The following is a 27,983-nucleotide window of genomic DNA, read 5'->3' on the forward strand; positions in this document are numbered from 1 at the left end:
ATTTAATGAATATATACAATTCGGTTTTATTGTTAATGATACCAGTGCCAGCTGAAATTTTGCAAAAAAAAAAAAAAAAAAAAATCTATTATTTCACCCCGGAATTTAACTAATACCAAACCGAAATGAATTTAAGGTGTTCCTATGGAGCAAAATGAAATGATATTGCATCTACCTAATAAGATATTTTCACTAATTGTGCTTCGAAGGAAAAAGACTTCACCGACTGATTGTTAGCGCCAGATGTCATGCCCATATCATGTAGGGTTAAAATTAAAAAAAAAAAAACGCAATACAAATTTCCAGAAATATATTCCATACTTTATTACATAGCTGATATTTTCCTAGCACCTCTTGTCCCAACATACAAATTTTCAGGGACAGGAAACAAGATAACACTATTTAACATTATATATCATAACCACAGACAATTCATTTAACCATAAAACAATGGATGAGCATTATTACTTCATAACCACGGGAGTAGTTTTTGGTTCTGTGGTTGTGAAGTGAAAAGTAACATACAAAACGAACATAAAGACATAAAGAATATAAAGAGACAAAATAATGGTAATGTTATCCTTCAAATTCATTCTTGCAATTCACATAAGTTTGTGTATATCACATTCATCAAAATCACTTAATGGGAATTCAGTTAAATAACTTCATTTTTCTTTTCCGACTGCTTTAGCTGATGGCAAGAAACATGCCTTAAGTTCATGTCTATAGACCGGACCTAGAGGGATAAAATGGATAGATTGAGAAAAATATATCGTATCCGTATCTACTGTCAGGAACATCTACTATTCATTGATGACAACTCATTTCAGAAAAAAAACTTTTCTCACTTATCACTACGGGGGGTGGAGACACAACGTCCCTCTAGGTAGAATACTTTTTCTCACTTATGATTTTTAAAAAGATTTCTCCTATAGAATAGTGTTGAATTAAAAATAAAGAGCTAGAATCATTTTTTATAATTTCAAATTTTACCTGTATTGGTCCAATCAACAATTATAATGTTGAGCAAATATTTGCCTTTCGTCAGTAAAATCCATATTTCATAATATTATATTTTGCCCTACACATCAGACTATCAAGCTGTGTTCTAACGATTTCTGCCATGATAAATCCATCCTTGTTTAACATGCTGACAAAAAAGGGAGACAACTTAATTATTTTAAATGTGGAACTTAGTGATAAATCAAAACAAATCAACGAAGGATACTAAGAATGAGACAAAGTCAATAAAGCGTAATTTTTAAATAAAGCCTAAAAGTATGCTTCACAATAAACTGCAATCAAAAAGATTTCTGCAAATGAAAAAATATTTTGCACCTCCTATGAAATATTCATCTTGTAATTACATGCAGCATTATTTAGATGTATTTCTACCACAAAACACTGTGTTATTTCACTCTCAAGCCATTGTATAAATGTGCCGACTGTTGGATAAATAGATGTTATAACCTTACGGTCTTTTCATTGGTCTAGAATTCAAACTTTGACCCGACCTGCTTATTGTCATTGTCATCAATAATTGAATGACTTCGCATCACCGAGTCCTGACTGTCACCTGTATACCTTACTTACATACGGAAAAAAGACTCGGCCACGTTTACATTTGATTCAAGTTTATATTATTGTGGTAGAAACAGGTCACACGACTCATGATTTTTGGATATGGAATTTATTTCATACTAGTAAGTTATTTTTTAAGTTACAAAAGTCACTTGCTAAAGCTCGTGTCTTTAGTAACTTTAAAAAAATAACTTACTCGTGTGAAATAAATTCCATATCCGACAACCACTCCTTGTGTAACCTCTCTATATATGATACAGGAAACTTGTGATCTAATATTTGTCAAGTGATCATATTTAAGCAGTTTTGTGTGAAAGAACATTAAAATATGCAAAAAGCTAGTGTGCAGACAAAAATATGTAAGTGTAATTATTGAACTTCACAAAAAGAAAAGCCAACACAAGTTTTGAGGTAATAAAACGCCATGAATTACATAACAAAAATAATTCACAGACATAACTAGCATTACAGTGTATACATATACCTTGGTATACCTAATAAAAATACCATGCATACTTAGCTACATAAAGAAATTATACATGTACATGTAAAATACATATTTAAGACTATGCAATACAATGGACAATGTCAAAATCATAACTAAAACAAAACTACAATAATATTGTTTTAATATAATGAAAATCTCAAATGAATGATACTGTATACATTTTACATACTAGATTGCTCGTCAAATCACTATATCTTCATCAGATGTTTAATGAAAATCTCAAATTATCAAATCACTATATCTTCATCAAATGTTTAATGAAAATCTCAAATTATCAAATCACTATATCTTCATCGGATGTTTAATGAAAATCTCAAATTATCAAATCACTATATCTTCATCGGATGTTTAATGAAAATCTCAAATTATCAAATCACTATATCTTCATCAGATGTTTAATGAAAATCTCAAATTATCAAATCACTATATCTTCATCGGATGTTTAATGAAAATCTCAAATTATCAAATCACTATATCTTCATAAGATGTTTAATGAAAATCTCAAATTCAAGAATTGGCCGAATTAATAATAGACAATATCAACCTATTTCATGGGCTTTGATTTTTAAGAGTATTTTTAACTGAAAACAGACACCACAAAAGAAAAAAAGACATGTCTCAGTCAGTTTGGTTATCATAACAACTTAAAAGTGAAATTTCTACCATCACACATGTACTTAACAAAAATTCATTAAATTAAAACTAACATTACTTAAGAACTTAAATGATTGTCATGATCGTCTCAACACAGGAAAAAATTGAAATATGTGTTTCAACTTGACGAAAATGAAGCTAAATATAAAATTTTAACAAAATCCATGTATTAGGAAGTCCAATGTATGATTGTCTTACTCTATTTAAATTTGGTTACTGGGTATCGGCAAAAAGTTTAGCTCATGAAAAACAAGTTAATTAAATTTTACAATATCTCATTCAATGAAAGATGTTTTGGACATTTTGTATTTTGATTGAAACAAATGAAAGCAATCGCACGACAAGAATTCAAACCACTGTAACTCCTTGAAAGTATTAATCTACCTTATTTAACACGATGGCAAAAGAAAAATTAAATTTGAAAGTAGAAATTTTTTTTTATGAATTAGTATATTTTCACTAAATAGTACAAATATTCAACAGTTATTTTGTTTAAAATCATGTCTTTAGCTTTCTGGCAAAATAGGCATTTGGTGAAATACAGTGGTGAGAACTCATGGTGACACCACATTTTGCAGAAAATTTGTAAGAGGTAATTATAACAGGCTGCCAATGGAGATGTATATAAAGATGTATACATCCCTACAGTTGACAAACTGCTGTTATTAAATGTCACAAGGAGCAGAACAGTGACAATGATATCAGTATTGTTGGCAAGCTGGTTGTATTTTAATGAAAACAAAATATCTCGAGAAAAATACATTTAAAAATGAGAGAACAGAGGGACAATCACATTAGAGTGAAAAAAAAGCAACAAAATTGATTGTCTGGGAAAGGGGACTAAAATAATTCCCTTGTCCACAATCATGTCAATCGGGACTCCTTTGATGTGCTTCACACATAATTAGGTCATGTGACGAGTCACATTCGTGGAGTTCTGAGTGCAATCATGTAAAATATACACGGACAGAGATGAGCTCACAGTGATAGCGATGTCTGATCTAGAATATCCCAACTTCACTCTGTATAAAGCTATTAACAGGTAATAATAAAAATAATTTAAAAAAATGTTATTTTATTATTATGTAATTATAATCCTGTGTCAAATGACACCAAGTATTTAAGATAGGATAATTTCAACATGAAATCTCAATGATACATATGTATTTTGTCTTTCTGTCAGTTTTAAATACTGTGTAGCATGAACTGTTCATGTGTCCTTTTGTTATGAAAACAACAATAGCATGACACAGTATCAGTTTTAAATAATGTTGTCATGAAGTCATATAAAGAGAACAATTTAACAACAATTTTTATAAAAAAAATATTTACTTGAAAAAGCTACAGTATCAATGCAAATTTGTTTTCTTCGCAAATGTTTCATTTGTCAATTTCTAAAGAATTGCAAATAAAAATCAAAGGTTTCATTTGTCAATTTCTAAAGAACTACAAATAAAAATGTCCTAAGTACAAACTGGTGAAATGTATATTAAATATACAAACTTATTGATTTTGAGACTAAACTTTTTATTTCTAATGAAAAACATTACCACAGAATAATTCTGTGTTGGTTCTTTGTGATGTGATTTGTGGTAATTGACTTGTAACCTTAAAACCAATGTTGTTCCCTACAAAAATTTTAAAAAATTAGAAGGTGGTTCTCTTTACAAATACAAAACACTGCAAATGATGTTCCCTTCATTAATTCAAATCACAGCAATTCCGATTTAACAAAAACAAATGTGAAAATAAATATGATTTACAAAGTTCTTTCCAATATGGAGATGAAATGCCTACATTCATGCATGAATTTAAAAACCTGATTAATTAATAAGCCTTTATTTATATATATATTTAAACGTAATAGTGTAACAGAATGGCACATCATGAACACATACAAAAAACCCCAACATTTGTACATAAAACTGTACTACATCTTTTATACATTTTATTTTCATAAAATATTATATATTCACCAAAATATTCATTTGTATATATACACTGTGAATGGTAAACAGATACAGAGCTGTTGTACACATATTCACATACAGATATTAGGATTGTTATTTACAAGGGCTTCCAACTTTCACATTTTTACATAGAGAACAGAATAAAAAACAGATTCCCTGTAAAGAAAACAATTATCTGCTTTACAACTTTTTCAAGAAATACATCTCTCAAGTTTTGATTCAAACTTGGCATAAATCTGCGAGAAATTAAACATTTGAAAATGTAAATTTTACAATACAACTGTTAATGAATTGTTATGTATCCCACGAGAGATTTTTAGGTTCTATGTGTCTCGGTGGTGTTTCTGGCAGCTACTTCCCAAGAGTTATAAAGATGGAGGTACTCTATATAAATTAGTTAATATTACCCAGTGTACAACCTTACCAAAATAACTTCCAATATAAATATAAAGAGGGGGGAGGTTAACCGCAACAAGGACAACTTGTCCTTGTTGCGGTTAACCTCCCCCCTCTTTATATTTATATACTCTGTTAATCGCTCTGCATACCTTGTGTATCCAAGTTCAAGTGAAGCACCCCGCTGAAGGACCCACCTACCTGAACTGACGTTGGCTCTACCTTCCTTATTTAATTCCAATATAAATGTTACAACTATAATTTATAAAGGTGTCTGGGGCATTACATGGACTTCAAGTATATAATGGTCGTGAAATTGCCCTGAATAGATGGATTTTCTCCAGATACTCGGGATCCCTCCCCCTCCCCCTTGATATTTGGTCCAAGAAGTATGAGTATAATGAAAAAAGTTGTCATGTTTTGTTGTAAATATCAGTTTATTTGTGTCGGATCTTCTGGTATGCTGGAAAATAATTAGATAACAATATCAGCATTCAGCTGCTTTTAAAGCAAATTTGTAACTTGGCAAGGAAAAATAATCCAAAAATATCCATACACCTCTCAGTAAACTTCAACAAAGAGGCATTTAACAATATGAGGTAATTCAATTCGGAAATGTTTCTAACAATACTGTTGATTTCTTACAAGGTGATAGTCTTATTTAGTCTGAAAAATATAGTAAAGAATTATAAACTGTTAACTCAATTTTAGAGGAAAAACATTTCATTTCTACAGAACATGCTGAACAAATTCAATCCAAATTTCACATACTATTGTATATAAAATAATAATCTATATTAACTATTTCATAATCAACCAACTTCAAAACAAGAAAACTTTTGAGGTTATTATCTCTCTTAAGAGGTTAATACAACCATTTGTCAACCCCACTAAAAGACTATAATAAAAATGTATGAAAGAAATGAAAACATGTACCATAAAATCATGTAACAAAGATTTTAACAAAACTTTGTGATAGAATTTAGTAAACTTACGCACAGAAATTATATTTGCAGAATTTCAGGAAATTCATTGTTTATGGAAAACAACCAATGTTACGTCAAATTATAATTAAAATATCTGTTTTTTAACAGGTACTGTTAATGTTTAAAGTAAGTCTAAAATAGTTTCAGTACATTCTTCAAGAAAGACAAATCCAACCCATTTTCTCCGTAGTTTCAACTTAAATTTAGTCTATACATTGTGTGATATATTTATACATTGTGCGATATATTACTGTACATACATGTGAAACACGACAATCATCCAAACTTTAAAACATTGTTTATATTACACAAATCCCAAACAGTATAAAAATACATACATGATTATTATCCTACACAATTTTCCCAAGACTCTACATCCACAAAAACAAGCATTCTCTAATTACAAAGTATCATTCCAGGCAGCTGGAAGCTTGAATAGGTTTATATACAATTTAGTACGATTTTTCCAGGCATGATCAACTAATTTTTTTAAAGTTAAAAATATATTCAATTTTGAATCTAAAAACTTATCATTTAATAACCAAATAATTTTCCACTTATTCGTAACTCGTGTTTATTGAGAACTAGCTGGTTTAAACCTAAATTATAATAACTACTTTACAAATCTTTTTGAAAACTGATTAACTTTGTGGATATGAAGCATATATACATACATGTACAATGATTTCTAACTTTTGTGTAAAGTTAATTCATGTAACTTCATATCAGGACAAAAGATCCAAAAGGCTTGTACAACCCTCTGAAATATAGAGTTTAATCATAAAACTATTGCACATTTAACTTAGCACCGTCCATTCATGCAGTTCATCTGAAAGCATAGGATTTTATTGTTACATGCATTCCAAGCAAACATGGAGAAAATGCCCTACCAGAGCCAAATAGTCACGTTTTCACTTTTTCAGTTTTTGTAGTTGCAGTTGAACAAATTTACAGTACTAGCACAACAAATAAGCATATTAGGTACTGTTAAAGCAATGCATGTCTCCTATCGATCCCTCTAAAAATATCAAGTGACCTTGACCTTGACCCCAGAAACCGTGAAACTTTGCCCAAGATATTATGGTCCTTTATCATTGTTTGCAGCTTGATGAAAATCCTTAAGGAATGAAGCCAATAGAACGCTGACAAACTTTAGCATTACATGCGTACAAGACGGGCGGAGAGGAAACCCCTAGTTCCCTTCCCCTGATTTCACCTGTAGGGGACTAATGAATTAATGTTATTAGTCCCTTTCCCCTGATTTCACCTGTAGGGGACTAATGAATTAATGTTATTAGTCCTTTTCCCCTGATTTCACCCGTAGGGGACTAATGAATTAATATTGTAACTGGCTGTAACAATGTACCAGTTATACCACTGAAAAATAACATAGATTACAAATCATCTAATTTTGTTTTTTCAACATTCAGAATAATTCCATGTCTTATACTGACCGCTATTTAAAACAAAATACACTGTATAATGTTCATACTATAGTTTAAGGTGTGCAAGCAAGCTAGATGCTTTTTTGGCAAAAAAAATGAAACAAAATTCTGAAACTCAAGAACAGAAATCAGAAAAAATCTTGGCAAGTATGTGGTGTTTGATTAAAAAATATATTTTGCTTCTGTTACATTTCATACATAATCTTTCTGCTGAAATGGCATTCTCACACAAACAATTTGATGTGTTTGTAAGTATCTGTACCTAAACCTCAACAGTATTTACATGTTTGTAAAATCGTGTGTATCATTATATCAAGACTAGGATATCAAGTTTATGAATCTGATTAGTAGACAATAATAAACTTTGACAAAATGTCATTTCAACATTCAACAAGAAACCGGTAATATATCAAGGTGCAACAAATTAAAGTCATGTCTGAACAAAATATAGAACACAGTTAAGTTCATCAATCAGAGCATTGCTGAACATCAAAGAAGCAGAAAAAGAACGGTAAACACAGGTAAATGAATTCACCCTTGTCCAACCTCAATGCCACAACTGTCTTCATTTATACCTTAACGGAGATTATGTTTTGAGGACTTTTCTATCTTATTCTATTTGGCACTATATTTATTAGAATAAATAACTTCCTCATTTTGAAGGCAATTGTGACTCTTGGGCTACGTTTAATTAAGATTTAAAAAAAAACAGCTTAAAAACAAGATCATGTAAAACATCAACAAATATCACAGCAAACAACATGAGACCAAGTTAGTTCTGCAACAAGTATATTGTATTATCACCATAGCAACCAAAGACCTAAACCATAGAAATTAGACTAAATCACTTTTTGCAAGGTACTTCAACGTTAGTATAGAAAGACCTGTTTTAACCATAGCAAGCAAAGTTCAATCCAGTTTTAACAATAGCAACCAAAGTTCAACCCAGTTTTAACAATAGCAACCAAAGTTCAACCCAGTTTTAACAATAGCAACCAAAGTTCAACCCCGTTTTAACAATAGCAACCAAAGTTCAACCCAGTTTTAACAATAGCAACCAAAGTTCAACACAGTTTTAACCATAGCAATCAAACTTCAACCCAGTTTTAACCATAGCAACCAAAGTTCAACCAAGTTTTATTTTTTTAACTATAGCAACTAAATTTTAACCCAGTTAACTTCTCACAAAGTATTTTCACCAAGAAAATGACTATGACCGAAATTAAAGTTTTACAAAAACTTTCCAAATTGAAATACACCACAAAAAAATTGGATACCAAAATATCCAGTTTTATCCATTACAGCATGTATTTTACCTGATCAGTGACCTACCCCTATAAGCACACCTCCACATTTTTCAAGAATAGAGGATTGGTGCCCTAATTAAAACATACCAGTATAAAGAGTTCCTTACCTCACTGATTTCTTAATATTCAGTATTATAACAAAGGAGTCTGGATTGCTTTATTTGCTACATCAAAATGTACGTAAATGTGGAAAAAAAAAAAAAAAAAAATCCACCCAGCTTTTAACATGGAAACTGTATATGGTTTTATGCAGCACACCCTTTTGTATTTTTGAAAGTGCATTGTGTTCTTATTAGGTTAAATACAGTAATACCTAGTTAATATTCCATTTTGAAAACCACAAAACACATACTGTATACTTCTAACACATACAGATTCTATGTTCAAGCTCAGGCAAATGGCTCAAACAAGAAATTTAATTTTCCATTTACAATTTAGTAATGCCAATGTAAAATGCTGACAGGAAACCATTCTGTACCCGATGTCCTGTGCCAAGGATGAGTTTCACGGAGACATTTTAATTTTTACGAAAGGGTCAGGATCACAAAATGCTGGTTGTCGTCTGTTTCTGTTTTGAAGGATACTTAAGAAATAGTCCTAGTTGTACGAAACATAAAACTGCACCAAGGAAATTGGAACACTGAAAAAGACAGAGAATAAATGGTCAACCTTATGTAATGTGAGATTATTAAATGTCAATTACATCACTTTTGTAAAAACTTATTCAAACAAGTATACTGGTTATTGCTAAATAATTACATATACCCTTCATGCCCTTGCTAAAAATAGCATCAGTGACCTTGACTCAAAAACCCTGAAACTGGAACTATGTGCCCTTCCTGCCATTGCTAAAAATAGCATCAGTGACCTTGACTCAAAAACCCTGAAACTGGAACTATGTGCCCTTCCTGCCATTGCTAAAAAAGTGGAACTATGCACCCTTCCTGTCCCTGCTAAAAATAGTATCAGTGACCTTGACCCAAAAATCCTGAAACTGGAACTTGTCAGAGATACATGTGTTATAATCCTTTAAATCATTGTGAGAAGTTTGAACAAAATCCCTCAAGGAATGAAGCTACTAGAGTGTTAACAAACTTTGATGTTACATATATACATACAAGATGGACGTAGAGCAAACCTTTAGTACACTTTGGTTTGACCAGTAGGGACCTGATAGTCTATTTCTGATGATTAGGATTACCCAGTTATGTTGCTATTCTTGATATGTCAAATAAATATTTGCACTTTCAACAGCAGAATTGTATGAAGTATTTTTATTAACAACTATTATTGGTAATATTTTAGATGAGACAGTGATGTACTCCAGATAACTTTTTAAATCAGAGAGTGATGTACTCCAGATAACTTTTTAGATCAGAGAGTGATGTACTCCAGATAACTTTTTAGATCAGAGAGTGATGTACTCCAGATAACTTTTTAGATCAGTGATGTACTCCAGATAACTTTTTAGATCAGAGAGTGATGTACTCCAGATAACTTTTTAGATCAGAGAGTGATGTACTCCAGATAACTTTTTAGATCAGAGAGTGATGTACTCCAGATAACTTTTTAAATCAGAGAGTGATGTACTCCAGATAACTTTTTAGATCAGAGAGTGATGTACTCCAGATAACTTTTTAGATCAGAGAGTGATGTACTCCAGATAACTTTTTAGATCAGTGATGTACTCCAGATAACTTTTTAGATCAGAGTGATGTACTCCAGATAACTTTTTAGATCAGAGTGATGTACTCCAGATAACTTTTTAGATCAGAGTGATGTACTCCAGATAACTTTTTAGATCAGAGTGATGTACTCCAGATAACTTTTTAGATCAGAGTGATGTACTCCAGATAACTTTTTCGATCAGAGTGATGTACTCCAGATAACTTTTTAGATCAGAGTGATGTACTCCAGATAACTTTTTAGATCAGAGTGATGTACTCCAGATAACTTTTCAGATCAGAGTGATGTACTCCAGATAACTTTTTAGATCAGAGTGATGTACTCCAGATAACTTTTTAGTTTTAGATCAGAGAGTGATGTACTCCAGATAACTTTTTAGATCAGAGTGATGTACTCCAGATAACTTTTTAGATCAGAGAGTGATGTACTCCAGATAACTGTTTAGATCAGAGTGATGTACTCCAGATAACTTTTTAGATCAGAGAGTGATGTACTCCAGATAACTGTTTAGATCAGAGAGTGATGTACTCCAGATAACTTTTTAGATCAGAGTGATGTACTCCAGATAACTGTTTAGATCAGAGAGTGATGTACTCCAGATAACTTTTCAGATCAGAGTGATGTACCCCAGATAACTTTTTAGATCAGAGTGTGATGTACTCCAGATAACTGTTTAGATCAGAGAGTGATGTACTCCAGATAACTTTTTAGATCAGAGAGTGATGTACTCCAGATAACTTTTTAGATCAGAGAGTGATGTACTCCAGATAACTTTTCAGATCAGAGTGATGTACTCCAGATAACTTTTTAGATCAGAGTGATGTACTCCAGATAACTTTTTCGATCAGAGTGATGTACTCCAGATAACTTTTTAGATCAGAGTGATGTACTCCAGATAACTTTTTAGATCAGAGAGTGATGTACTCCAGATAACTTTTTAGATCAGAGAGTGATGTACTCCAGATAACTTTTCAGATCAGAGTGATGTACTCCAGATAACTTTTTCGATCAGAGTGATGTACTCCAGATAACTTTTTAGATCAGAGTGATGTACTCCAGATAACTTTTTAGATCAGAGTGATGTACTCCAGATAACTTTTCAGATCAGAGTGATGTACTCCAGATAACTTTTTAGATCAGAGTGATGTACTCCAGATAACTTTTTAGTTTTAGATCAGAGAGTGATGTACTCCAGATAACTTTTTAGATCAGAGTGATGTACTCCAGATAACTTTTTAGATCAGAGTGATGTACTCCAGATAACTTTTTAGATCAGAGTGATGTACTCCAGATAACTTTTTCGATCAGAGTGATGTACTCCAGATAACTTTTTAGATCAGAGTGATGTACTCCAGATAACTTTTTAGATCAGAGTGATGTACTCCAGATAACTTTTCAGATCAGAGTGATGTACTCCAGATAACTTTTTAGATCAGAGTGATGTACTCCAGATAACTTTTTAGTTTTAGATCAGAGAGTGATGTACTCCAGATAACTTTTTAGATCAGAGTGATGTACTCCAGATAACTTTTTAGATCAGAGAGTGATGTACTCCAGATAACTGTTTAGATCAGAGTGATGTACTCCAGATAACTTTTTAGATCAGAGAGTGATGTACTCCAGATAACTGTTTAGATCAGAGAGTGATGTACTCCAGATAACTTTTTAGATCAGAGTGATGTACTCCAGATAACTATTTAGATCAGAGAGTGATGTACTCCAGATAACTTTTCAGATCAGAGTGATGTACCCCAGATAACTTTTTAGATCAGAGTGTGATGTACTCCAGATAACTGTTTAGATCAGAGAGTGATGTACTCCAGATAACTTTTTAGATCAGAGAGTGATGTACTCCAGATAACTGTTTAGATCAGAGAGTGATGTACTCCAGATAACTTTTCAGATCAGAGTGATGTACTCCAGATAACTTTTTAGATCAGAGAGTGATGTACTCCAGATAACTTTTTAGATCAGTGTGATGTACTCCAGATAACTTTTTAGATCAGAGAGTGATGTACTCCAGATAACTTTTTAGATCAGAGAGTGATGTACTCTAGATAACTTTTTAGATCAGACAGTGATTTATTCCCTTTGACGAAGGACAAGGAGTAATCCAGATACTTTTGAGGTTATTGTAAGCATACTTAAAATAATCTGTATCACCATCTCTCAAAAATTTCAGATACGGAAATGATTGGCTCCACGCTTTTGCTATTTTCGAATAAATTTTGACATGTTGTTTATTTTTACAAATGGTTACAATTTATTCTATAATACCTTTGAGGATAATCTGGCTTTCATTGATAGGTGATTTAGTTTAAAAAAATACTGTCAGCTAATTACTCTTGGCCACCTTCAGCTTGTTTCCATTCACAAAGCGTGCCTCATATCATTAGTGATCTGAGTCAATAAAGTGCTTAGAAGTACTTGCGGCCTGACTATAGCAATAAACAGCTCTTGGAACAAGCATTGAAGCGTACATCGAGTTACACGGGGCATTGTCAGTTGGTAAAAAATCTCCTGCACATCATTTATAAGTAGCACATGAACATGCTACTATGCAATGTTAGCTAGTACGTCTCTCGTCAAAGTCTTAGGCATAATGCTACATTCATTGGAGTTTTGTATACCTCTCCATTTTTTTCTAGGGAGTTTTTTCTAATTCTATGGCATAAATAATGCTCGTATGGTATTTCTTGCCACAGGGGTAAATTAAGGACCGCTGATAAAAGCGCGGCCTCAAAGGTACATACCTGTACATTAATGTCTTTGATTGTGATGCCGTACACAAACCATTCTATAGCTACCACAAAGTTAGCGAACACCACAGGAAATGACATACACTCAGTGCTCCTTGTTCTCACGACATCCTTCTGAAAACAGAACAAAAATTGGATGAAATTGTGAACCAATCATTAATTTGTTAAATGGTTCATATGAATTACCATTACCAATGTTTACATTACTATTTAAAGCACTAGTAAGGCCCCATCTTGAATATGCTGCGAGCGTCTGGAACCCTTTCAGAATTAACGATATTGATCTGATTGAAAATGTGCAGAGGAGGGCAACTAAACTCATCTCAGGGCTTAAAACGCTATCGTATTCGAAACGTTTGGAAAGATTAAATCTTCCAACACTTTCACATCGGAGAACTAGAGGAGATGTCATCAATGTTTTTAAAATAATGAACAATATATATGATAGTCGAGTAACGAAAAACTTTTTCCAAATGGACAATAACAACAGAACTAGAGGTCACTCAAAAAACGATGTCGACGGGATGCAAGGAAACACTTCTTTAGCTATCGAATTGTTGATCTCTGGAACAGTCTTCCCAAACATGTCATAAATGCAGAAACTGTTTATCAGTTTGAAATCCTGTTGGACAATTATTGGAAAAATAACCGGTTTATATATAAAGAACAATAATCTCCAAATGTTACATGTACATTGCACCGGACTGATATTATTTAATTATAAAATTATTTCTTTGTAATTTACTGGATATGGATATAGAGGCTTTCAGCATGCGTCCATAATGTTTCCTAATAAATCCTAATAAATTATGCTTATATAAGCAACATCCATACCCCCTCCCACTAATAAATGCAATTTTTATCTTTCTTTTTTTCTTGGAATAAAACTAGAATTATGTTAGAGAAACATGAGTGCTCTCCTGTCCTGTAATTTTGTGAAAGGGGAGACAAACCCAAAATTTCAGCAAAATGGAATTTCATAATTCAAGACATCAATTGCATACCAAAATGCAATATTCATGAGAAAAATTAGCTTCAGAAATATCAATTGTAAGAGTTTTAATTCCCCCCCCTAAAACTTAATCCAATAGTGGTATATCCCTACACAGGGCAGTTTGTGTTTCTCAAAGAAACTGATATCACAGACCACTCTGGGCTGTTGTATGTCCTTGAACAAAATTCTTTAACCCAATTGATATGAATAGCATATGACAAGCTTCGCATATTTTGTTCAGTGAGTTAGCCACCAGCTACTACAAGGAGGCAACACCGCAAAATAATCGTAGCTGTAGACAAGATGATAAACCTAGCAAACAAAGGAAATGGTTCATACAGATTTTTCATACCAAATTTGCAGCACTTTTTCTCAATTTTCCAGTTGCATTTTTTGTCCAAACTTGTAGGGAACCGAGAATTTTTTTTCTTTTAACATGATAAAAATGAAAAATTTTGCTGTGTAAGTTAAGTGCTCAAAGGACTACGCTTGTAATAAATAACCAAACACCAGATTCTAGATATCATTGAAATTTAAAGAAAATAATACAGATGATTAAAATCTTCTCTCAATTTTCTTGAGATAAATACTCATTTCTAAGGAATGTGAAAGAGCATGTTTACAGCAAAATTAACACTCATAAGCAAATTCCAGCCCTGACCCCGAATTCCAGCACATTTGATCATCTGAACAAACATGAAGAAGTCAACAGGAATATTGTTTTCCCTTCGTTTATATTATGTCATGTTTATTAAGTCTTACCAGTGAGGCGAGGGGGGCTCCATATGCTACTATGGACATGAGGACGCAAAATGATCCGAAGTGAGCGGTGGCCAGGGCCTCATCCTCCTGGTAATACTTGACATAGATGAGAGGCATGAACAGGATCAAACTACTCAAGAAAAATAACTTCACGAACTGGGACTGAAAAACAGATAAATAATGATTCATCAAACTTATGGTCACAAAAAAGAAACAACTTCACACGGTCTGATCGTGAAACATATCAATGAGGATTTTCTCAAACATTTGCTTAATGAAAATCACCTTCAAATTCTGAAACAGCAAATATCAAAATCACTTGGTTGATCAGCCCTTTAGTCACATTTAACGAAAAACATAACAAATATGAACTTTAAGATTTTAACCCTAACTAGACTCCCCTTTCCTTTGATAATTTGAATTCCAACATGACCTATAGGGTTGAAAGGGTTAATCTCTACATTTAACAATTATATTGTGATTATATACATAGTACCAATTATCATATTGATCCTGTAATGAGTCCAGGGGACCAACACCTAAACTATGACACAAAACTTGAGGGCAAGTTTCTTGCAGGACAATGAAATATAATTTAATTGTAAGGAAATTTGCTGAACAGCAATAGACATGAATAGGCTTATTACATGTACCAGGTATGGGCTTATTACCAAGTATGGGCTTATTATCAGGTATGGGCTTATTACTAGGTATGGGCTTATTACCAGGTATGGGCTTATAACATGTACCAGGTATGGTTTATTACCAGGTATGATCTTATTTCGAAGCATGGGCTTATTATCAGGTATGGGCTTATTATCAGGTATGGGCTTATTACATGTACCAGGTATGGGCTTATTACCAAGCATGGGCTTATTATCAGGTATGGACTTATTACCAGGTAAGGGCTTATTACATATACCAGGTATGGGCTTATTACCAGGACATGGACTTATCAGTTTTGGGCTTATTACTAGGTATGGACTTATGACCAGGTATGGACAAATTACCAAGTATGGATTGTTATTGCTAGAACAGCATTTCCACAAAACTGTGAATTGAATGGATAAACATGCAGTCAAAATATTCTCTTTCATAAATTTATGCTCTATTTATATTAAGAATTGGGAAACAACTTCTAACGACTTATATTATCAGGCCTAGGATAATCACCCTTGTTGGCTCAGATGGAAGTGTGTGAGGGGGTCTGAGGGGGTCTGAGGGGTCTTATACTGTGAAAGGAAACTGGAGTACCAAGAGAAAAGTGGTCGGGCAGGTGACTCCATACATTTTCATGTCTGACAGGGAATCGAAACCCAACCACCAAGGTGAAAGGTAAGCGTGTTACCACTATGGTATCGACCATCCAATACCAATATTCTTTCTCAATCTTTCGATTTACCCCCTTCTTACCTTTCTAACAGTAAATGTATAGTATATGACAAGATATAGGAACTGGAGGAGTGAGGCGAATGAGTTGACAACGAGTACTTGGGTGATGTTTTGGATGATGCCATATTTGGCCCACAGACAAGCTCTGTAAAACATAAAACACAACAGTAAATATACTTGTATAAATCAGTCCTATACTCATATCCCACGACTGAAACAACAGTAAATAAACTTGTACATAAATCAGTCCTATACTCATATCCCACGATTGAAACAACAGTAAATAAACTTGTATATAAATCAGTCCTATACTCATATCCCACGATTGAAACAACAGTAAATAAACTTCTACATAAATCAGTCCTATACTCATATCCCACGACTGAAACAACAGTAAATAAACTTGTACATAAATCAGTCCACTACTCACATTGCATAATTGTACAAATGACTTTTTCATTTCGTACAAATGTTTGGAGATAACAATAGAAGATAAAATAAATGCTGTACAGCTGGTTATTTTCTCGAATGAAAAAAAATCCAGATTTTCATTTAAAACAAATATCAGAGGATACATGTACATTTCAGTTTACTGAACATTACTCACCACTTCACATCCCTGTTAGGGTTTTCTATACCCTGTTCAGCAGACACCGGTTCCGAATGTTTTATATTTCTCTGATGCTATATTGAGCATTCTAATACCAGTATGGTTCGAAGTGATTAACTAACGATTATATATATGTTCTGTACAACCGTGATATTTTCGCTCTAACATGTAGCAAATCACCTGTCATTTGAAGCATACAATCTGTTCTGAACTATTATTGTTGAAATAATTAACGTTCAATGATTTGAGGCAGCGAGTTGCTAATGATGGAACAATATGATGAGTCATTATCGCAATTTAATTCATTGAAACCATTTACCCATGTCTTACTGTCAACGTTGTTATTTTTGCGGGGGTCAAATATCACGATTTTGATTTGTTAACTATAAACGTGAGGGTAATTTTGCGATTGATCTACCTGTTTTTATCTCCATTTGTAGTTCGAGATTACGCAAATTGATATCAAAATAATATGTGTGAGGGAAATTTTCGCAATCAAAAGGACTCATAATTTCTCCCTTGTGTAAATTTCCATGTTTATAGTATTATTTCACAGATCAATTTAGCTAGAATATCATGCCACGAAAAATAACCAGCTATATGGTACATTTGTATATGTATTTCAAAGCTTTTACAAAATTTTTCAGTGAATGATCCTTAAACATACTGCAAAATACCTGTACAATATTGTAACTTAGACACACAACTATTATTAAGAAAACATTCATTGTTGAAAAAAAAATTCTGAATGTAATATACAAGTAATTTACCCTAAATGAATAAATAGGTAATTTACCCCAAATGAATAAATACGTAATTTACCCTAAATGAATATATATATTGGTAATCTAACCTAAGCGAACGTAATTAAGTAATTTACCCCGATTATTGGCCTTAAATTACTGTTTGTCGATGGGCGATAAAACAATACAATACGCCCAAACAGTATTACATGTTATGCAACCAGCAACACAAGTGTATAGTTATACAAAGTATGAAGAAAACATCACACCTAGATTAGAAATATCACAATTTGTGAAAAAAAAACCGCAATGATTTATTGAAGAGTCCAGTTAAGAAAATATTGTTATTTAAAAAGCACCACAACTTTGTCAAAATGTTAGAGACATTTATCCTAGTCTTTCAATGTAATAAATAAATTATCTGTCAATCTGCTGAAGCAGCAGTGATATATTCTGTGTGTATATATCAAACCTTCTCCGAAAAACCACTTGTGCTCCAACACCACTTAAAACAATCGTACTAAATTAATTGACCAGAATTCAAAAATTGAAATAGAGAATGTGTTACCTCTCCTGTCTTCTACTATGCAGGAATTAAATATCCTCTTAATCTTAGAAACACTTCATAAAGTATGTTGATACTTAATTTATTTATTTAATGGGTTTTGCGTCCGCTATTACGGCCTTGCAGCCCTTAAGCTTACCAGTCCTGTCTCCGAAGTAAGGAGCTTACCAGTCCTGTCTCCGAAGTAAGGAGCTTACCAGTCCTGTCTCCGAAGTAAGGAGCTTACCAGTCCTGTCTCCGAAGTAAGGAGCTTATCAGTCCTGTCTCCGAAGTAAGGAGCTTACCAGTCCTGTCTCCGAAGTAAGGAGCTTACCAGTCCTGTCTCCGAAGTAAGGAGCTTACCAGTCCTGTCTCCGAAGTAAGGAGCTTACCAGTCCTGTCTCCGAAGTAAGGAGCTTACCAGTCCTGTCTCCGAAGTAAGGAGCTTACCAGTCCTGTCTCCGAAGTAAGGAGCTTACCAGTCCTGTCTCCGAAGTAAGGAGCTTACCAGTCCTGTCTCCGAAGTAAGGAGCTTACCAGTCCTGTCTCCGAAGTAAGGAGCTTATCAGTCCTGTCTCCGAAGTAAGGAGACAAGTGCCTTTTATGTGTTTTGTATAAACCACAGGGGTCCCTTCCATCCTTATCAAGAGGAGTGCTAAACCTTCTCTCCTTTCTTACATTTTTATACCAAATACATGAATGTAGTGATGTAAAAGTAATATTAATGATCAGATTGAAAACAAGTGTCCCAATGGGCTTTTCAATCCCTTACAAAGTATTTACTGTTACTTTAATCAAATTAATTACCATATTTATTCTCAATAAGCCCATTCCCTAGTGTAAAAGTTCAGTCTCAATAAGCCCATTTCCTAGTGTAAAAGTTCAGTACCATATTCAACCAAATATTGTACTGTGTGCTTACAAAATCCTAAAAGTTGTGCTTATTAAAACTAGGTACAGAAAAAAAGTTTCCGTGTGAAATTTGGGTGGTTAAAAATAACTTCTTAACCATTTACATATCTTTATGTAGTGAAAACAATCTAGAGTCTTAATTGGTTAAAAGACTGAAGATTATATTGACAGATCAGTGAGGTATGTTTCAATTAGCACCCCCATCCTCTTTTCCTTAAAAAGAAAAAAAATTTGGAGTGCTCTTATAGGTGCACATGTGGTTAATAGGTCAAATACGGTATTGAAATATATAAGGAAGACTTATTTGTAAAACACTTTAATTTATAAGCTATACTAATGAAGGTGTAAATTTTACACTTGTGACCTTCAAATATTATGTAGGTAAAGAAGTTCTTTATCCATACATGCTACTGACCCAACAACATAACCAGTAATCCAATAGGTTAATCGGAAGATGTTATAAAAATTAATAAAAAATATCTTCAAACATTTGACACATGACCTTGAATATTAGGCATTAATAACTAAGGTCATTCCTTTGAACAAACTTGATAGCTCATTATCTTATAATTTGTCTTTGGTGCAATATTTGGTCTTTAGACCTTTTAATTGAGAATATGTCATGAAATTAAAGATTTTGATGACAAACAATTGGGGACCGATGGTGTGACATGAATCCGAAAGAACAACAAAAAAACAAAAAACAAAAACAAAACAAAACAAAATAAAACTATATTTACCAAGAACCAAGATCATAGAGAATGATTTATAACTAATATAAGTTGTCTTGTTGCATAATTTTTTTTGAAGAATTAAGTAAGAGTGAGTTAATCTTCAAAATCCAAGGGTTACCTGTACATTCTCAATCAGTTATCTCCCCTTCATGATTAAATGAAGAGATTGTAAGAGATTGTAAGTGAACGTAACCTCTGGAATTTCAAGGGTGGAGTGAGTCATAGTGTATATACTAGTAAGGTAAAATAATGTTATGTTGATGAAGATAAACTACTGTGAGAACAAAAGCGCGCACACACACACACTACATTTGTATATATACTTACTGATAACCGGTCTAAAACCAGAAAGTATACTGGATAATATGTGTTATCATAAATACACAAATTTGTTATTGCTGATCAGCAGGGTAAAATAGAAGGATATAGGTATATCACATACCAGTAGTCAGAACAAATTAGTATAAATATTACTGAAGAATATTGTCACAGAAAAAAAAGGAGGTCAATTCCTTCTCTATAATTTTTGTGGGGCTATATACTTCATGGTTTAAACATCATATACAGTGGAACTTCGTTAACTCGAACTCGGATAACTCGAATACCCCGCTTAACTCGAAGTACCTCGCCGGTCCCGGCCGAATTCTCTCTTTATCTTAGTAAAAAAAACTCGGATAATTCGAATTCGGATAACTCGAAAAACTCGGATAATACGAAGTAAAAATTTGGTCCCAACAATAAAAATCCTACTTGAAATGTTCGAATAACTCGAAGTATAATTTTCGTCGATCGGTGGCAAACACCGACATTTTTTAAGAGCTAAATTCCGTTTGTAATACTGAACATATCGGCACTACTAACCTACATGCTATTATAAGTGTTTCATAAATTCATAAAAGAAATTGTCGGTTGAATCTTATAACAACAAGTCTTGGTGATAAAAAGTACTGCTTTACTTACATCAGGTAATTTCCCAAGGCGGTCGCCGATATCAGTACACACGATAGTCAACAACTCATCTACCCGTTCGCTCAAGCGGAACTAATCTCTGACACACCCGTAGATCTACCCGGCTGATGTTTTTACAGGTGTAGAAATGACACAGTCACCGGCGCCTATTAAATCTTTAAACTGCTGAAACAATAGCGTAATTACTGTTGAGGTGTTCAGAGTACAACTGTAACGGTCAGCGCTGTCTATTAAATCGGATAAAACGCCAACTCAGTTACAGTAACATTTTATACGCACATGCGCAGCCCAACTTCCGGTGCTAATACACATGGAAATGGCGTGGTTATCAATAAAAAGTAAGTAGGCCGATCAAACAGTATTTTATATATGTCCAATAAAAGGTAATGGTTCTGTTACGTTTTGTATGCAATCTGTGTTAAACTTAAACGGTTATTTGTTTTGACATTAATAACTTGTTATTTTGTCGAATTCCGTTTTATCGTTTATCTTTTGCAAACATGACTTGCACATCAGATCGTTATTGAAGTGACTAAGTGAAAGACACTTTATCGTGACTTTATATCGGCAAAACTACACCAAATTACAAGTGACATAACGAAACATTACATATATATTTACATGTATTGACCAGTCTTCACACTAAACTGATGAGCGACAGAGCGAAGTTATAATGATTATATAATGTTGACAAATATTGACCAAACTTTTCACCAAAAACGATAACTCGCTTAATTCGAACACTCGGATAACTCGAATTTTTTCGTGGTCCCGTCGACTTCGAGTTAACGAAGTTCCACTGTATCAGAATTAATTATAAACTCAATGGGCTTGATCACAATTTAATTAAATTCAGGCGAATACTTTCCAATAATTTGTGAAGTGTTTTGAGACGGTTGTGTTGCTGTAATATAAAACTCCAAATTATTGTTATTAATTTTTTCTGAAAATAGGCGACACTAGGAATGAATGTTCCAAAGATGTGCAGCTGCTGCATTAAGCCCCGAGTGATGATCTCGTTAAAAGGATTGATGCAGGCAGGATCTGCCAGGGACAGACCACAAAAATATACATATATATATGCTCACTTCAGGCAATACAAATAATGCATTGTTTGTGTCTCGTTTAAAAAGCTAAATATTTTTTCAAGATAACTTTTCTCTTCCCATACTGTAAACCTTATGTATATGTGCGATTAATTTTCACGTTATTCGTGGGCAAGTGAAATTCACAAAAATTAATCACTGCGAAATAGTTTTAATTACAGATACAATAGGCCTTTTATGTAAATTGTAAAATTAAATCACATGAAAACATGATACTAAATCGCCGTGAAAAAGTTGTTAGACATGAAAATAAGTTGGTTTACAGCACTTAGGATATTTTCCCCTGGTGGGAGTTATCCTTCATTGATAACACAAACAAACAGCAAATGTCAAAGTGACTGCATTATTATTGATAATAGTTCATCATTAGATATAGTGTATTATACTCATCTCCCAATAGCCAAAGTCTGATAATACAACTGTACATATGTATTGCAGTTCAATACAAATGCCCTCAAGAGCTATTTCATTGTTTTGGAATACGTAATACGAGGGCTGATTGATAAGTTGTGAGCCTCATAATGAATGATTTAAATTTTGCCAGACATATTGTATTATTTTTCAACATTATCCCCTTCAGTATCTATACACTTTTAAAAGCCAGCAGTGTTTAAGGGCCTCAATGCCACTTTTATAGAACTCCTTTTCTTGGCTGTTCTGAAAGTCATTCACTACATTTTCAGTTTTGGAAATAGATGAAAGTCTGATGGAGTGAGATCAGGTATATAAGGCGGATGCTCAAACAATTTAAATCCATAATCATGAATGGCAGCCATGGCAATGACAGACACTTTCAGCGTAACCCTAACCCCAACCAATTTTGTCCATTTTGCAAAAGCTGCTTGTCTGGTTTACTTTAGAGTGCTACCTCCTCGATATGAGCAGATCAAATGAGACCAGTCCTTGGGTACACGGCCCTGTATATAGTCAGAGAAGAGTAGGACTAAAAAAGAACATCCTTGAGAACCTCCTTCAATATGAGGCTCACAACATATCAATCATCCCTCGTACAATTTTGTTCTAGAATAAAAGTATTGGGTGGTCTAGAGACACAGTATTGGGCGGTCTAGAGACACAGTATTGGGTGGTCTAGAGACACGGTATTGGGTGGTCTAGAGACACAGTATTGGGCGGTCTAGAGATACAGTATTGGGTGGTCTAGAGACACAGTATTGGGTGGTCTCTAGAGACACATTATTGGGTGGTCTAGAGATAGAGTATTGGGTGGTCTAGAGACACAGTATTGGGTGGTCTAGAGACACAGTATTGGATGGTCTAGATATACAGTATTGGGTGGTCTAGAGACACAGTATTGGGTGGTCTAGAGACACGGTATTGGGTGGTCTAGAGACATGGTATTCGGTGGTCTAGAGATAGAGTATTATAAGAGATTAGAAAGGACACTACATTTATAGAAGAGAATATCATTTAATATCAAGGTAGTATTGTCACTTTTTAGAGATTGCACATTATTTAGAGATGTAGTGTTATCCAGAGATTGCACATTATTAAGAGATGTGGTGTTATGTAGAGATTGCACATTATTTAGAGATGTAGTGTTATTTACAGATCTGATTATTAGATATAATACTTTAGTATCATGGTCCTGGTACACACAACGTTTTCTTGGAAGAGGTGTCAGAGCACTTAATCTGATTAATTCAAAAAGTTGCTTACTTCATAGATCTATGTGTCAATACAGTCAGATAAATCTTTGTGAAAGCATGTTTTAACCAAAGATGCGAAATAGACACCTTACCCCCCCTAAGAAAAATCATCTCTTTAGTCTTAGCTTACAAAGAAACATTATCAACTTTTCTTTACATATTAGGCATAATGTTAATAATATGTTTCTTTATTAATGAACTGCACTTTGATCTAGGTTGATTAAAGTATGCTTTAGAGATCAGATATCAATTAATGATACAGTGTCGTAACTGATTCTCTTTCTGTGTTACACCAGGAAACTTGAACAAAATTATTTGGAAATCCTTTAGATATCTTGCATATATCTGTGATGATGTTCTATATGAATGAACCATTTAGCTGAATAAACATTGATAGCTAAGACAAAAAAAATCAATAATTTGACAATTCTATACTTTTTACCTCAGTGAACATGTGCGTAACTGTTCATTATGGTCTGATAAAGCTTAAGGTGACAGTATATACCAGTAGTCACCAAAATTTCGGGAATGAAAAGATGGCTGCAATAGAGCATTTGGTTAGCAATGGGCCAGTCTGTGCTGCCATGGTTGTGTCTTTGGGCACGACACTTAACCCTTATTACTCTGGATGGCATGTGATCATGACAGGCCTCTAGTATATTGTTTAGTGAGGATGTCACCAACTACTATAAGGAAACAATGCCTAAAATAATGACACTGGCTGTTCATGGGGCGATAAACCCAACAAATAAATCATGAATAAAATCCAATAATGTTTGTGATATATAAACGTCTATTCACATCTTTTGTTTCATTAAGAGCAGTTTTTTTCCCACTGGTTTGGGATGGGGTCTCTTTTGTCTGATTGTAGGAAGAAAACTGGAGATTTGAGAAGAAAAAAAATTCAGGAGAAAGTTAGGATTTGAAAAGAATTTTTAGGGGTAAAGAGCATTGACTGGAAAATTTGGCTGAAATAAAAAATAACTGGGAGTGGGGCCCATTACTAGGCCCAAGGAGCCCCCCCCCCCCCCCCCCCCCCTCCCACACAAAGTCTTCTTTTCTAGAGGTTTTATATGACCAGTGCAAAATAACTAATACACTTTATCTTTTCTCTCCATTATGCCCTGAAATTGACAAATCATTGATTTACAACAATTATCTCTTTAAAAAAATCTGTTGAACCTTCATAATAACTAACATCTGTTACACGGACCAATAACGTATTGTATAACTGTCACAGCTGTGGATCGACAGAGCTGTATATATGATCAGTTTAATATGCACAGCACGGTATGTATCAGAAATTCAAAACTACAGTAAATGATGATCAATTTATTATATAACAGATGGCATGATAATCAATCCGTGTGTATACTGCATTTAATCTGCATTTAGACTGTACCTGGTAAAAAGCCTGCTCCCTACTTTATGTCAGAGATTTTGTGTTGGCCTCTGGGGTAATTGGGGGATTATTATAGCAATTTTATTTTTTAGATATATGTATAATAATGTACATTACTTGGAAATTACAATCAGGAACATATTGCTTCTCTTCCATCTTTTTTAATTTTTTTTTTTAATTGGGAAGTACATTTACATACAATGTAGTACGTCAAAGAGACCTCTTTTACATCTTTGTATATAACCTTAAATTACAGGCAAATTCCTTGTGTACTACTTTTGATACTGAAAATAATTCAAAATTGTTATAGATTCGAGATTATAATGTGTGCTATTATAATTAATATAATTAACAAGAAATATCTTTAAAAAAAGATAAACGGCATAGTTTTAATGCTGGTGGTTATAATGTAAAACTGATGGTGAAATAAATTAATGAACTAAAACGTTTTAGCACGAATAACAAAATTATATCAGTTTGAATCATTTTTGGGAATAATAAGACTGCATTTGAATCAGGAATATGATTTTATTAATGTGTCATTTAAAAAGATAACCTACTTATATATATAATTATTCACTTGCATTCAATCTGAACTTTGTTTCGTTTTTAACTGCATATCTGCATTTTGCATTTACCGCTACATTGACCAATCACATACTTCATCTTGACCAGTAACGCCACCTGTCGCATCATATCAGGGGCCAAAAGAAAATTATACGGCTATGCCGAAAAACAATTCTATAGACATTATGAAATCATCTCTGTTGGTCCTGATGGATAAGCATCAAGGGTTTCTTACTTTGAGAAGAACCCAGAGTACCTGGAGAAAACCCATGTTGACAGTGACCACATGCCTAGCCATGGCCACATCTGATCAGGAGAATCAAACCCCTGCCATTTAGGTGAAGTGCAATATTCCACATTCATACACGACAATCCAGCTATCATCACTGTGAAATTAATACTTAATGACTGTTGGCCTATGTGTGTAAATATGTATAATAATTGTGATCAATAAATATGGGTATCTATATATTACATGAATATTACATTAGAATTGTTAGGCATGAGTAGACATGGAGGATGACACTGTATGTAGTATGATGATGATCACTGAATTCAATATATTGATCGCTAGTCCCTGCGGTTTACAATACATCTGTTCAGGTTCATCATCTCTATCTGCAAATAATAGTGCAGTGTACCGGAACATTATTATGATGTATAATTATAATTAATATAAATCCTTTAAAATCTTAACAATAACATCTTATTGGCCCATACACTAAAGGTATATTTCCACGATTCTGAGCCAAATTGTTTACTAGTTAGTATCTACTCCAGCAACAAGAATCTTCATATTTAAAAAAAAAATGCCTATTGCACTCATTCCCAGTCAGTAACTGTTAAAATTGCAGGACAATTGAAAACTGTTAGCCCTAACATGTTGCCACATCTAATATTGATTATCTTAGATGATGTTTGATTAACATAACCAAAACAACTCAGCAAATGTAGCACTATTATTACAATCGCGGTCAGAATGACAAAATATAACACTATACGCATGTATGTACAATTAACAAAAGCCACACTGACTTCCCTATTTTCTTCGGGATTATATTCCAAAATTCAATTAAAAACATTCCAGGCCAAGACCAATGGGGTATTTTTGGCTACCAATTTGAAAGATCAATGGAAGACTGATTCCTTCCGATTTTGTAAACCTGGTACCCTGGAATTTGGTAATTGATGAGGTCAACATTAACTACAGAAACCAGTGAACTTTTTAAAACATGTACTTACACAATGAAGTAAGTAAGAAATGGTATGGGTGATATATCTCCGGTTGATCCTTTCTTGATGATTCTCATGCAAACCTCACTGAAATAAATAAATATTTTGTACAGCAACAATATTTCAGTTAAGCTTCCCTATTTCTACATCTCATGTTACATCATCATCATGTTCAACAGTATTCAAGATTTTGTTCCTTTCATTTTAACTTTAAAATGATGAAAAAATTGGTGTTTTTTTTGTTCTGCTTTTTAAATGTTTGCTTTAGAATGTATGTCATTTCTTTTTTTTTTTAAATTCATACGGTTACATACATGTACACGTGTACTATCCATAAGCAGTTGTAGCTAGGTTATCATTATTTAGTTTGTACATACATTCCAACTAACTGGACAATTACAGAGGTGGTGAAGGCCATCCAGCCAACCACTTCTGTGAACTCCATTGAACATCAGATCACTGAAAAATGAAAAAAAAAGTAATTATATCACTTTGTATTTTCTTCTTCTATCTGATTTACATATCAAAGAACACAATCAAACAGTTCAGACACGTGTACAGTGTAAGTGACACAAAAATAGAATAGCTGATGCAGATACATTATGTACATGTGGAGTATCCATGTTCAAATGTATATCTTTTACCAGCATCTTCAATCATAATGATTTTAATCAATCTTTAACAATGACTGAAAGAGTTCCACATATAATTTTTAAGCCAAAGTTTTAATTAAAATATCTTAATGTATAGACAATTCCGATTTTTTGAACATCGTTCAAAGTCTAATGTTACGTTTGTGTATTGCGTGTATACGTATACATGTACGTAGGTGACAAGGAAGAGCACCTGTCAAAATGTTTAAGGTGTCAGGTAAATAATTCAAAAGAAATAAACGACAAAAAATTAACATTTTTTTGAATTCATAAAAAGTGACAGAATAGCAATAACTTTAAGTAAGATACTTACATAATTTAGGTGTAAATTGGTTAGAATAAGTTAGGAACGACAAACAGAAACTAATCTGCCGCGTCGACAGCCTCCATACTACCAGTGTAT

The 27,983-nt window shown here is 33.3% G+C and overlaps 1 protein-coding gene, 1 long non-coding RNA gene and 1 other non-coding gene across 3 annotated transcripts; all 3 read right to left on the bottom strand.

The window, feature by feature from the left end:
- Positions 1-296: 296 nt before the first annotated feature.
- LOC117343187 lies at positions 297-5,153 on the bottom strand. Its single transcript, XR_004536002.1, has 2 exons — positions 896-5,153; positions 297-838 (listed from the first exon to the last, which is right to left on the bottom strand). It is a non-coding gene; the product is annotated as an uncharacterized LOC117343187 (long non-coding RNA).
- A 55-nt stretch (positions 5,154-5,208) lies between these two features.
- On the bottom strand, positions 5,209-27,982 carry LOC117343186 (sugar transporter SWEET1-like). The gene is made up of 7 exons (XM_033905526.1): positions 27,894-27,982; positions 27,305-27,386; positions 26,937-27,014; positions 16,462-16,585; positions 15,049-15,210; positions 13,287-13,406; positions 5,209-9,487 (listed from the first exon to the last, which is right to left on the bottom strand). The coding sequence occupies exons 2-7, from the start codon at positions 27,370-27,372 to the stop codon at positions 9,389-9,391; spliced, it is 651 nt and encodes a 216-aa protein (XP_033761417.1). The 5' UTR covers positions 27,373-27,386; positions 27,894-27,982; the 3' UTR covers positions 5,209-9,388.
- On the bottom strand, positions 18,894-19,020 carry LOC117344416. The gene has a single exon (XR_004536181.1). It is a non-coding gene; the product is annotated as a U6atac minor spliceosomal RNA (small nuclear RNA).
- Position 27,983: the final 1 nt, after the last annotated feature.

Source organism: Pecten maximus, chromosome 15 (genome assembly GCF_902652985.1).
Source record: "Pecten maximus chromosome 15, xPecMax1.1, whole genome shotgun sequence".
In the NCBI taxonomy this organism is placed as follows: domain Eukaryota; kingdom Metazoa; phylum Mollusca; class Bivalvia; order Pectinida; family Pectinidae; genus Pecten; species Pecten maximus.